The sequence below is a fragment of the Purpureocillium takamizusanense genome, chromosome 12 (assembly GCF_022605165.1).
Source record: "Purpureocillium takamizusanense chromosome 12, complete sequence".
Lineage (NCBI taxonomy): Eukaryota > Fungi > Ascomycota > Sordariomycetes > Hypocreales > Ophiocordycipitaceae > Purpureocillium > Purpureocillium takamizusanense.
In genome coordinates this window covers 917993-929437 of record NC_063079.1, presented here as the reverse complement: position 1 = coordinate 929437, position 11445 = coordinate 917993, and the positions used below count along the sequence as shown (strand labels likewise).

General features: G+C 54.8%; 6 protein-coding genes across 6 annotated transcripts; 3 read left to right on the top strand and 3 right to left on the bottom strand.

Annotated features, from left to right (window-relative positions):
* Positions 1-193: 193 nt before the first annotated feature.
* On the top strand, positions 194-2545 carry JDV02_010496 (uncharacterized protein). The gene is made up of 2 exons (XM_047992239.1): positions 194-621; positions 677-2545. Exons 1-2 carry the CDS (start codon positions 608-610, stop codon positions 2205-2207), a joined length of 1545 nt encoding a protein of 514 aa, XP_047848253.1. The 5' UTR covers positions 194-607; the 3' UTR covers positions 2208-2545.
* A 707-nt stretch (positions 2546-3252) lies between these two features.
* JDV02_010495 (uncharacterized protein) lies at positions 3253-3483 on the bottom strand (the record flags this gene model as incomplete). The annotated part of the gene is made up of 1 exon (XM_047992238.1): positions 3253-3483. The coding sequence occupies one exon, from the start codon at positions 3481-3483 to the stop codon at positions 3253-3255; it is 231 nt and encodes a 76-aa protein (XP_047848252.1).
* A 1409-nt stretch (positions 3484-4892) lies between these two features.
* JDV02_010494 (uncharacterized protein) lies at positions 4893-5129 on the bottom strand (the record flags this gene model as incomplete). The annotated part of the gene is made up of 1 exon (XM_047992237.1): positions 4893-5129. The coding sequence occupies one exon, from the start codon at positions 5127-5129 to the stop codon at positions 4893-4895; it is 237 nt and encodes a 78-aa protein (XP_047848251.1).
* A 1716-nt stretch (positions 5130-6845) lies between these two features.
* JDV02_010493 (uncharacterized protein) lies at positions 6846-7553 on the top strand. Its single transcript, XM_047992236.1, has one exon. The coding sequence runs from the start codon at positions 6930-6932 to the stop codon at positions 7290-7292; it is 363 nt and encodes a 120-aa protein (XP_047848250.1). The 5' UTR covers positions 6846-6929; the 3' UTR covers positions 7293-7553.
* Positions 7554-7586: 33 nt separating this feature from the next.
* Positions 7587-9379, bottom strand: JDV02_010492 (uncharacterized protein). The gene is made up of 4 exons (XM_047992235.1): positions 8407-9379; positions 8229-8354; positions 8073-8176; positions 7587-8021 (listed from the first exon to the last, which is right to left on the bottom strand). Exons 1-4 carry the CDS (start codon positions 9211-9213, stop codon positions 7661-7663), a joined length of 1398 nt encoding a protein of 465 aa, XP_047848249.1. The 5' UTR covers positions 9214-9379; the 3' UTR covers positions 7587-7660.
* Positions 9380-9745: 366 nt separating this feature from the next.
* Positions 9746-10917, top strand: GAL80 (transcription regulator gal80; the record flags this gene model as incomplete). The annotated part of the gene is made up of 2 exons (XM_047992234.1): positions 9746-10343; positions 10394-10917. The coding sequence occupies 2 exons, from the start codon at positions 9746-9748 to the stop codon at positions 10915-10917; spliced, it is 1122 nt and encodes a 373-aa protein (XP_047848248.1).
* Between the last annotated feature and the right edge of the window lie 528 nt (positions 10918-11445).

Sequence of the window (11445 nt, the reverse complement as noted above, 5' to 3'; positions counted from 1 at the left end):
GGCCGCCCCCAAGCCAGCTGGAGCCCCCCCCAGGCGCCGACCTGTGCGGCCACAGGGCACCAGACCAGCGCTGCGAGTGAGTCGGGTTAGCGGCTTGGGGGGGAGGGGAGGGGAGGAACACGAACATGCAACCGAGTACAAGAGCCCAATCTTGCCGCCCTTGTGTCGCGCCTGCCCCTTCTTTGCGCGCTCCCGTCCGTCTTACCGCGATCTCGCTCGTCCATTCTCCATCTTACATCCTTTCCCTTCGTCCTTTGAAGCCCGTTTGCGTCTTGCGCGCGAGGCCCTCCCAACGCCTCTCCGTCCGTCTTTTTTGTCCGCCCGCCCGCGCTCGGTGGGCCTGGCCGTGCGCGCCTCACCCTGACTGACTACTAAGTTATTGCGTTAGTGCAAACTTTGGTGCGCCCCATGCTCGCGGCGCGCTACATACAGTAAACACCAGCGCAGGCATCGGCCCGTTCGCTGCCCACCAGCAAAGGCCCCAAGCGCGTCATCGCGGCCATAGTCACAGGGCGACCCGTGGCAAGCGAGCAGGCAGGCACGCAGGCAAGCACGGCACAGACCAAACTTTGACGAGAAAATTCTTTCGAAGGTCGTGCTTCTCTCAATGCTGATACTGGAGTCAGTCAGTCCCTTACTTGTAAAGCCCGCCCTTCCCGCTGACGCCGCTGCTCAGCTCCCTCTTTGAGCACAACCCCATCGTCGCACATCTGCGCGCCATGGTCAGCCCCGCGTCGTTTCTCTCGCCAAAGCACCCGACCATGGCTCCCCTGCCGTCGCCCGCGGAGACGCCTTCCACGACGCAGTTCCCGACCGAGACTGCCATCGACGCAGACTTGGTCGCAGAGGGGGCGGACGAAGCGACCGCCATTTGCCCACCGCCCCCAATGTCCGTCAGCAAGCCTCGCCGGCGTCGCGCCGTCCGCATCTTCCGCCCTGCCAAGGATTCCATCTACGACATCCTCCATGAGCACGCAGGCGCATCGCTGTTTGTGCGCCCGATCTGCTGGACGGACAAACACGCCGAGCTTCTTGGGGCGCGCTTCCACAAGCTGCCGCGTTGCGACTCTCCCTCGCCGCTCAACACCGCCGAGTCGCCGCCCAGACCAACCAAGGGCCACATGGAGCCGTCGCAGACAATCACCTCGTTGAGCAACTCGCTAACGGAGATCCTGACGCCTGGCTCGCCGTACCCCGTCATGACATCGAGCTTCATCAAGACGATCCTGTCAACCCTGTGGCCCGGCGCCTTCGGCAAGCCGCTGTTCCTGCCGGAGCTCCACCTCTTCTTCGGCGACCGGGTTTATCGCGATGCGGTCCGCACACAGGTCATGTGGAACTATCCACTGGACCCCGTCAAGTCGTCTCAGAGCTCCTTCACGACGACATCGACCCGCCCCGCCGACTCCTACGGCCCCTCCCCCCCCGCGCAGCACAACCCCGCGGGCTTGCCCATGATGTGTTACATCAGCCGGAACCAGTTGGCCGTCGTTCGGAGAACTCTCTTCCGCATTGCTCCGGGCCCTGGACGGAGCTGGAATGCGCCGGTCTTTCGACTCCAGCAGGCGAGATCTCGACTTCTTGTACCCGCAGATCCCGATCACGACGTGCAGTTTGTTGCCATCTTCCTCGCCATGGCTCAACGCCACTTCTACAACGCCCCGCCACCATCATCCAGGAGGGATTCGCAGTGGGCCACCCAACCCACTTCCAAGACGGCCCTGCCGCACCCGCAGTTCGAAGACATCAAGCTCCACATCTTGACTCATGACGTGGACGAGGCCGACTTCATCGTCTACACCGGTCACGTAACCGCCAAGTTCTTGGAACGGTTCCATGACCCGCTCAAGGCGCCCCGCGATGAGTCTGGTCGCGTTCCTGGACTTGAGATTGAATATACGAGGGTACCCATCTGGCCGATCTTGGGCCTCCGGGAGCGCTTAGGAACAGCCTTGGGCGAAGGCATTGTCGGACCCTTTGACCCGACGGAGATGGAGACTTGGGAGACCAAGGCGGATAACGAGTTGCCAAATGGCGATGGCAAGCTGGATGCGCGCGATTCGCAGAGCAACGGGAAGCGGAAGCGTGATGCACTTTCCGAGGTTTTTAACACAAGCTTCGAAGAGGACTCGGACGCTGATGAAGACGAAGACGTTGGCGTGAAGAAGCGTTGCCTAGAGGGATCCCCGCTCAGCGTCATGGTGTAGGATTTCCACGAACCAGGTTATCAGAAACGACGGCATGACTTTTTATGACAGCAAGGCGTTGGTGGCACCACTCCATGCATGACAAGGATGCTCGCGAGAGCAATGGCATCGGCATTGGCTCGGCTGAAGCCTCCGAGGCGTTTTGGACGGATTTTTGCGGCATTGTGATGGAGGAACTTGGCATGGACTCGATCATGATGAGGGTGATGCATCTGATGGGTGGCCACGAGACGCCGATTTCTATTCAACTACGAGTGTGATAAAGCGAACGGCGAGGTCACCTAACCTCCAGCCAGGCAATCAATTATACTGCAGCAGTTTTGAAAGCGATTCGACGCTTTACACTTGTCTCCGTGATCAATCCTTACGCTATTGTGTCATGTCTGCAACTACCACTAACCCTTTCACCATGGATCTACGTAACGCCACACAGTCGCCGTTCAGCCATATCCCCAAGCTCAGTCAGTCTGATGACTCCAACCTATTTGCGCTTCTTGTCCTTCGCACGTTGCTTCTGAACGCAGCGTTCGCAGGGACCGGCGCGCATGTTGACGACCTGTGATGTCCCCAAATAACCACAGTTGCCTATATGTACTCTCCATTGGCTGCGCCATTCGTTGCGCACCGCATCGCAAGCCTTGGGTGGGAGCCAGCAGACGCGCCTCTGGTCACCGCACAAAGGGCATTCCTCTAGCTCTTCGATTTCTCGGCACATTGCGGATTGCTTTACCTCGTTTTCTGGATTTAAAGGGGAGTCTGGAAGAGGCGTTGAGCGATGTTTGGTCAATGTCGGCTTGATATGTAGGAAGGAAACATTCGGGATGTGCCCTTGAGGACGTCGATTTATATATATATATATATATGCAGCCGGAGTCGGCTGTTGAACAACTTGCTAGCTACCCCCAGCTCGTATAATTACACCGCATCATTCATTTCCTGTGATCCACGCCGTGTGTCATCTACACGTCCACGACACTACCTGACCGGGCCACAACGCGGCCGGATGGCAGTTGAGGGGCTCAGTCAGACCAGACCTCACGACCCCTTAATCGTATCCCGCTGTGCGCCGTATCTCCTCCAGGCACGACTCGCAGGGCAACACGGGCATCGAGATGACCGACTTCGGGTGTACCTGGCCACACTTGCCTGCGTTCTCCCTGGCGCGGGCGCCATACTCAATGATGACCTTGTCGCAAGGCCGATCTGGGAGGTCGCAAATGAACTCTAGGTTATGGCACCGGTGGCATTCCCGGTAGTCCTTGACTTCTTCGCACATTGTGGACTGATTTACGTCGTTTCTAGACTGTTTCGTTTTCGAATAACTACGTGCTGGTTCTCTGAATCTCAAGACTGGAAATGGTGGTAGTGCTTCGTGGTGTTTGATGAATGTCAACAAAGAAGCAGGATTCCTCGCGGGCAAGTGCCTCCGATTTATATGAGCTACCGGAATCGGTGTGTTAAACAACCGCCATCTCAAGTTTGTCTGATGCCACCGCAACAGCCCTTCCTCTAACGCGAGCCGCGCGTCGAGACCACAATATTAGCCGACGGATGCCACAATAGATGGGACTGAGTCAGACTCATCACCTTCAACCTATTCACCGCTCTGCCGATGGTCCTCGGGTTCAGCTTGTCTACACGTCTCGCAGGGCTCTGCGAGGAATTCGAAGGCGTCCCTCATGGTAATACTGCCGCAGTCGAACGGGTGTTCCCTCCAATTGCTGTCGTGCTCTTCGTAAATCTCACGACAGGGATAAGGCTCTCGCCCGCTGACTGGTGTCGACTCCTCGCGCCGAGGACAAACTTCTTCGAGCTGGATCATGAAACACATTGTACGCGCCTTGTTTCGGTTTGAAGGAGAATGTCACTGGATACTGGACGGGAGAATCAGGGTGGACGGTACTAGCAGGACCGTGGCTAACTCGAGTGCAGGACGTATCATGGAAAAAGGTTTGGGCTGCGCGGTTGACAGTGATCACATTATATACGCTACCAAAGTGAAGACGTATATCACTGCTAGACCAACTTTGTCTCGGGCCAGTGCACAAGCCCCCCTCAACTCCCCACCTGGTACACACCGCTCGTCACGATGCTACACCCCCGGCCCAAACAAACACCCAAGAGCCATCCATATACATGCCACCTCCTATCGGCGGCGGCGCGCGGCCTCTCTGCGGCGGCGATCTGCGTCCTCACGGCATTTTCGACAGGGATTGCTGAGCATGAATACGACCTGCCGTAGCTTCAAGTCACCGCACTTGCCAACATTATGCTTCCAGCGGCTGCGGTACTTGTCGTGGACATAGTCGCAGGCCTCGGGCGCCATCATGCCAACTCGCCACTGTTCATGGCACTGAGGACATTGCTCGTGTTTTTCGAGTTCTTCGCACATTGTGGGCGCGGAGTTTGTCGGGTGTGAGTTATCGATCAATCTCTAGAAGGGGGCAAAAGAGCTGGCTGGGGATTGATAACAGAATATGCAGTGCGGATGTTGATGGAACAGACAGAGATTGAAAAATAAATCAAATTCCAAAGATGTCAATTTATAGGCCAAAACGGCAGCATGTTAAACAACTGCCATCTCCCAAGTCCCATACCTGATTCCCCCCTGTCAGTGCCTCACTCCTCCTCCATGCCCCCGTGCGATGATGCGCCGCGGCACCACATAGACAGCAGACCCCCCTCTCAAGCGCGCCGTCGCCTCTTCATCGCGGTCTGCTGGGGCGTGCACTTGCGACAGCCCTGCTCGAGCATCTCGATGCTCTGCGTCAACTGCACGCCGGTGCTGCACTCCCCGAAATGGCGCTCCCAGTTGTTACCGTGCTTGGAGAGCAGGGCGACGCATGGCTCTGGGATGCGGCGCAGCAGCCTCTTGCGGTGGCAGTCGGGGCACTGCTCGTACTCTTCGCGCTGTTCGCACATTTCGGCGGCCTGTCACTCGTTCTGGACGTCTCGTATCAAATGTCTGGATCGTCTCGATGGCAGCTTGTTGTTGGGTGCAGTCGTTTGAACCGTAACAGCACGTTTTCTTCTTGAGGCCTGGGGGGAGCAAATCCTCAAAACAAAGAGGTATATTTGGGGCAAATTTATATGATTTGGTATATATGTGTGAAGCGTGAGCTTATCGATGCCGTGATGGACGCCTTTGTCACCATGATGTCTGATGCATCAAGGAGGCCGACGACAATCGCTGCCTCTGCAGAGGTAGGACTACTTTGACTCGGGGCACGAAACTTCATTGCAAACGCACGCTATGCGATGGCTTGATCGTACTCTGCGAGTCTTCAGTTGCCCTAGGGGCGTGAGACGCTTGAGGTATTGTTGACAAGGCACGGTGCTCGTCGGTAGGTGGGCAACAACTGCCCCATTGGCGATGCAGACATCTCGAATCGTACTTACTGCTTGCATGCATCAGTATAAGGGAGTTTTTGGAAAGGTTTACAAAGTCAATGTATATCGTGACAGTTGTTGGGGTGCGAAAGCAAGGACCTCTCTGCTAGTGATGAGGTGGATACAACTTGGTTAAGTGAGTAGCACTGAAGTAACTCTGTAGAGACAACCACTTTAAATTTCTGAATCTTTCCAGGCTCCCGCCTAAACAGTTTATCCGAAATTGAGAGTACTGCGATTTCGTTACAAGAACTGGGCATAGACAGCACGTGAGATCTCACATCAGGCCTCTACGGACCTCTCACCCACCACATCGATTTGTGTTTCGAAAGCTACGGTAAGGCTGATACGCAACCAAGTCCTTTCGTACATCCACCGGGGAGACACTCCAGCGAGATTCATAGGTGACATATAAGATCGATGACGGCATATACATGTGTTGAGTTGACTGCAGTTCCAACATACGTGTCGTCGGGATTTCGTCCTTCTCGCCTTCTCCTAGAAGGAACACTGACAGGCCCTTTGAAATCATCTTTTAACTTTTCTCTCTAAATTACCCAAAGATGGTATATGACACGGGGGCCAAGATGTTGTAATATGTGATTCGGAAATGCAACATCAAGTCCCCATTACCCCAAAGAGAGTGCTACCCGACCAGTGATAGCTTGCGTAATGTCATCTTCGAAGCAAGAAGAGACACAGCGAGATGCACAGGCCTGCCAGCGTTATCTGTGGGTTCGTCTTCTCGCGACAATTGCGAGACGAGAAACGGATAGGAAGGCTGGAGTTGTCTTGCTGTCGTTTTCTTCAAGGACATTCTCCTAGTCTCTACTTCTAACAGAAGCTGATCCGATCCACAGCTAAATACCTTGGCACCACAAAACTGATTTACAGTTTGTGGCAATGTGCTTGACTGGTTAGCTGGACGGTGTGCTTCACTGACTGCAACGGTAGGCTCCTCGCGCTATTGGCCAAATGTGCGCACCATGCATATGCCAAAGCTAAACCAGATGAACATAGGACGCATCTCCAAACCTTAAAACATGTAGTCGTTACGAATGCACTGGCTTGAACAGACCAAGTCTGTCTGCATTCTCCAATGGCATCGTGCGAGGTATACCGTGCGAGGGGTACCCGTTGATGTCTCCGGACGAAGGGTAAAAAGTGCCCAGCTCCGCGTCTTGGTAGTCCTGCCGAGGCTCTCGGTCAGTTCTTTCGTCATGGGAGATTTGAGACTATTTATTGCAACATCTCCCGCCCATCCTTTGACAGAACCTCGTCTTGACCAGTCTCAAACGCTCGAGTTCCACCATTCGCGTAGTTTCAACAACCATGAAGCTCTCAGTTCTTCCTCTGCTGTGTGTCGCCTCTCTGGCGGCTCAAGGTACCGATCGATATATTCCAACGAAGTTTCCACCCAAAAGCTTGGTTGAACGCACGGAGCATGGTCCTCTCCGTCCGTGGCGCAATCCCGCTCCTTCGAGGCGCGACAACCCAGAAGAGCACGCAAGGCTCTGCAAGGGACCCGACCCCAAAGAGGAACGGAGTTTCAGAAAATCGGAGCAATGTGTCGGCACGAGAGAATGGTGCCGCAAGGAATACTACCTGGAGAGTTCGCTTCCGAACGAGGTCTGGGAGTGGTTCCTACGACCTCATCTCTGCATGCAGAGTCGTGAGCCTGAGCCTAAGGCCTGAAGCCCAAGATTACGCCCCTCTCTGGGAACCTATAGTCAGGACAACGTTGGACGATTACTGGAATCATTACTGAGCGCGTGCTACGCTCATTGTCTGACTGGACCCAGCCTTGCTGCGCGTACAATGGGCGGAACTGGACACGGAACAGCTGGAGAGACCAAAATATTGGCGTCTTTTGTTGGACATGGAAGTTTTCAAGCTTGGAACAGTGGATAGGCCTTGTGCCGTGCGATGAAGGCACCTGCGAAGCTCGAACTGTCAATCACATATCCGTGTCTCCTAGGCGCTTCCTTTCCGACATGCGCTTTGTCGCCACCTGGCAACAACTGAATGAACGGTTGCGCCATCTACCAAGCAGTGTTTTTTTGTTATTTCCCACGCTCCAGCATTACTGCCATCCATATCAACGTCCCCAGTTCGTCAGCGCCCTCACACCAATCCGAAACCTTCGACATATCGCAGGAACAAGGGGAATTCCCGCCGCTTTCGGACACCGTTACTGATGGATCCTGTGAAGCTCTCAATGCGCCGATCCGTAGAACATCTCTAGAGTTTCCTCCATGGCCCGACATCGAATGTCTGTACCGCGTCTTCCAGACCTGATCAGACACGGGCTCCCACAGGTCTCGCTTACAGGGAAGCGGAACGAGGAGGTAGCCATGGCACCTCTCCAGGCCCTCTGAAAACACATCAAATAGTAAGTCGATACCGTAGAGTACGCAAATTGTTCTGCGATGGGCATCAGCATGAGGAATGCGTCGCATCTGCAGTATCTCTCACCTTCTGGCACTCTCTATGAATATCCAGTCGTGTCTGTTTGCTATCCGAGCACTCGAAGCACCAGATGTATAATCGTAAAGGGCATTCAATCGCTTGCCCAGGACCTTTTCAATGTCAATAAACTCAAGACATTCACATTGGACCGCGATGACATACCCTGGTAGCACTGACAACGCCCAGCGCTTTGGCCGCGCCAATTTGCTGCAGGTACTTTGCGCACAGCAGCATGTATATCATGCAAGACTGAAGGTTACCAAGTAATTGGAAACGATCTGTAGACGACTACGTCCTGCGGATTAGCCTAATTCGTGAGCAGGAAGCAAGGCGGGCAAACCTCGCGGCGGAGCCTCTCCGCTTCTCTGCAGACAGTACTCCAGATGAACTCTTGATTCGACGGCGTCATGGTATCAAACATGGAAACGATAGCACGGCAAATGGCCAACGACGTTGGTAGACACTGGTGGCCGCGAGCCCCAGTGCAAGATTCTCCCAGCGTGCAAGACGGAAAGATGAACGGCGGCAGCTGATTCCCGAGCATCATGCCCGGGTAGGACAACAATTGAGAAATCAGAACCTTGGATGTTAAGGAAGAGACACTGAGGTTCATAGTGGAGTCATTGGAAGATGAGAAGGAGATGCTGTGGTTGGCATGATGCGAAGTGTATGGTAGTCGCATCCGGGGAGCGCTGCCCGCGCTGTTGAGAAACGATAAGTGAGGCTTCGTCTTCTCGATGACTGGCCGCAATTTTTCATAAGATTGAGCATCGAGTTGGTCAAGGCTGTCAGCGTACGACCAAGGTAGCCATGGAAGGACATTCTCGCCGGCCTCGGTGTCCGTGGTCAAGCCATGGGGGTCGGGCAATCCTGTGGTGACTTCAGTCGGGCCGCTCTCGGTTCCATTAGCTGCTTGATTTCGGTAAAGAGCAGCGTGTCCATCCAACAGTTCAGAGTCCCCAGGGCTGTGCGTTGAAGCAGACGCCATGGCCTGTGGCTGATGCCGAGTACCCCGCCATCCTGCGACCGAATCGCCGTAGTCGCAAGATTCATGTCGCATCTGGCATCTGCTGCAAGGGCTGGTCCGTGAACACCGGGCCTTGGCAACTCGGCAGGCCTGACAGGACTTTCTCCGAGATAGAGGCATATTCCGGTAGTGCGCGGGCGCGGAGTCAAGGGGCCGGCCCCAGTAAGCAGGTGACCCGTCTGCCCAACGATGTGATCTGCAGTCGATCGGCTCTTCGCATGTATGACGTGAATGGAGTGCGGCTTGCGATGCTGTCTGAACTCCGGAGTATGGACCTTGTCTAGATCAAAAGACTCAGGGAATGGCAAGATCATGAAGTCGATGTTCGCAGGTCACCGCAATTTGTCAGCGCCGCCGGAGTTGAGGTGGGTCCGGAGTTCAGGTGGAGCCTCCGGCGTGCCGGAGCTCATAGCCAATGATAGCGCCAGGAGCCCCGACAGGTGCCGGGCAGACGGAGGCGAGAATGGCATCATCGCCGGTGACACTGCAGCAGCTGTAAGGCATTTATAATTATATAATTATAATATTTAGAAAGAAAGACGTATAAATGCATTGGCGTCCTGCAGGCAATCATCTGCACACCCTACCTCAGATACACCATCCGCTATTCACATCTCACATTTACTTCGCCCCAAAGCATACTCAGTGCTCAATGGCCCCGACCCGAGTTGGCATCATCGGCTTGTCCACGGCTCAGAAACCCGGAGGCGCCGGGGCCTGGGCCGCCTCTACCCATCTACCTTCTCTCCAGAGCCTGCCCGAGTACGAGATCGTCGCACTCGCAAATTCGACGGTCGAGTCGGCGAAGAGGTCCATTGCCGCCCACAATCTCCCGGCGACTACCAAGGCATACGGAAGCCCCGAAGACATTGCCAGCGACCCTGAAGTTGACCTAGTCGTGGTGTCCGTGCAGGTCGGGAAGCACTATAAGCTTGTCAAGCCTGCTCTTCTGCAGAAGAAGCAGGTATTTGTGGAGTGGCCGCTGGCCGTGACAATGGACGAAGTCGAGGAGCTCGCTCAGCTGGCCAGAGATGGCGACATAGCCACCGCCGTGGGGGTCCAGTCTCGAGCAGCACCGGCCGTCCAAAAGCTGAAGGAGATAGTCTCCAGTGGCCAGCTGGGGAGAATTATCAGTTCCACAGTTGTAGCGTCGACGGCAAGGATTGACACGGAGAAATGGCCCGAAAACTTGACGTATTACTTGGACGCCTCGAGTGGAGGTAACGAGTACACAATTGCCTTTGGTCATTGTAAGTACCCACTTTCCAACACCGAAAGCGTTCCTCTCTAACCCCATCAGTCCTCGATGCGTTCGTTCACGTCCTGGGTGGCCTCACCGACACGCAAGCCATTCTGAAGACCCAATACAAGACCTCACAGCTGGTCGGCTCCGACGGCCAGCTCCTAAATCGCACAGTCCAGAAGACAGCTCCAGATCACATCCTCGTGCAAGGAATCACCGAAGGGGGTGCTGTTGCATCAATTGCCTTTAGGAAACCCAAGGGCCCGGTTGACGACACCGGGATTCGCTGGATAATCACCGGAACCGAAGGCGAAGCTTCCATTGTAGGAGATGGGTGGTGGCAGATGATGGACAAGGAGTTGAAGCTGCAAGTCAAGGTTGGCACTGAACCAACGCAGACGATCGACTTTGACTCGTATAGAGTCCCTGCAGTGGAAAAGGTGTCGCCACTGGCCGCGAACGTCGCCTCTTTATATGATGGCTTTGCGAAGGGCGATACGACAAAGTATGCGACCTTCGAGTCCGCTGCGAGGACGCACCGCATCCTAGAGAGGATCAAGAAAGCTGCCATTGTACAGTAGAGACGTTTGAGACAAAGCAGTGGGACAATAAGCTGGGAGCTGTCAACTAGAATGTATTCCCTATAAGGGCCAAGTGATAATCGCTTTCATTACTCGCTGCGCCATGGTTTTTGCTATCAAGTTGATGAACCAACTTGAATGTCACACTGACTCGACAACGGTATGTTGGCAAGTTAGAGCTACATTCGGACGCCTAGCCAGCTCCAAAGAGAGTAGGGTTTGCTGCTGCACGGGATTGTAGGCAACATCTTTTTGAATTTGGACACCCCCAACACTCCACATTGACTGTCCAGGATGGCACTTGCCGCATTGCGCGGCGCTATATGCTCACAATGCAGAGACGAATCGCGTCATGCTGCTTGTTTGGCAGGCCCTGATCCTCCTCTCTTGCTCCTTCTTTTCTCACGCTTCTCCTTTGCCCTACAACGGTGACAGGGCCTCTGCCTTCTTATTGGTGTATTTCTCGCTCGCCCTGTAGGGCAATTACCAATTACGGGATTGCTAGGGTTTCTGGCAATCGCCTCGCTG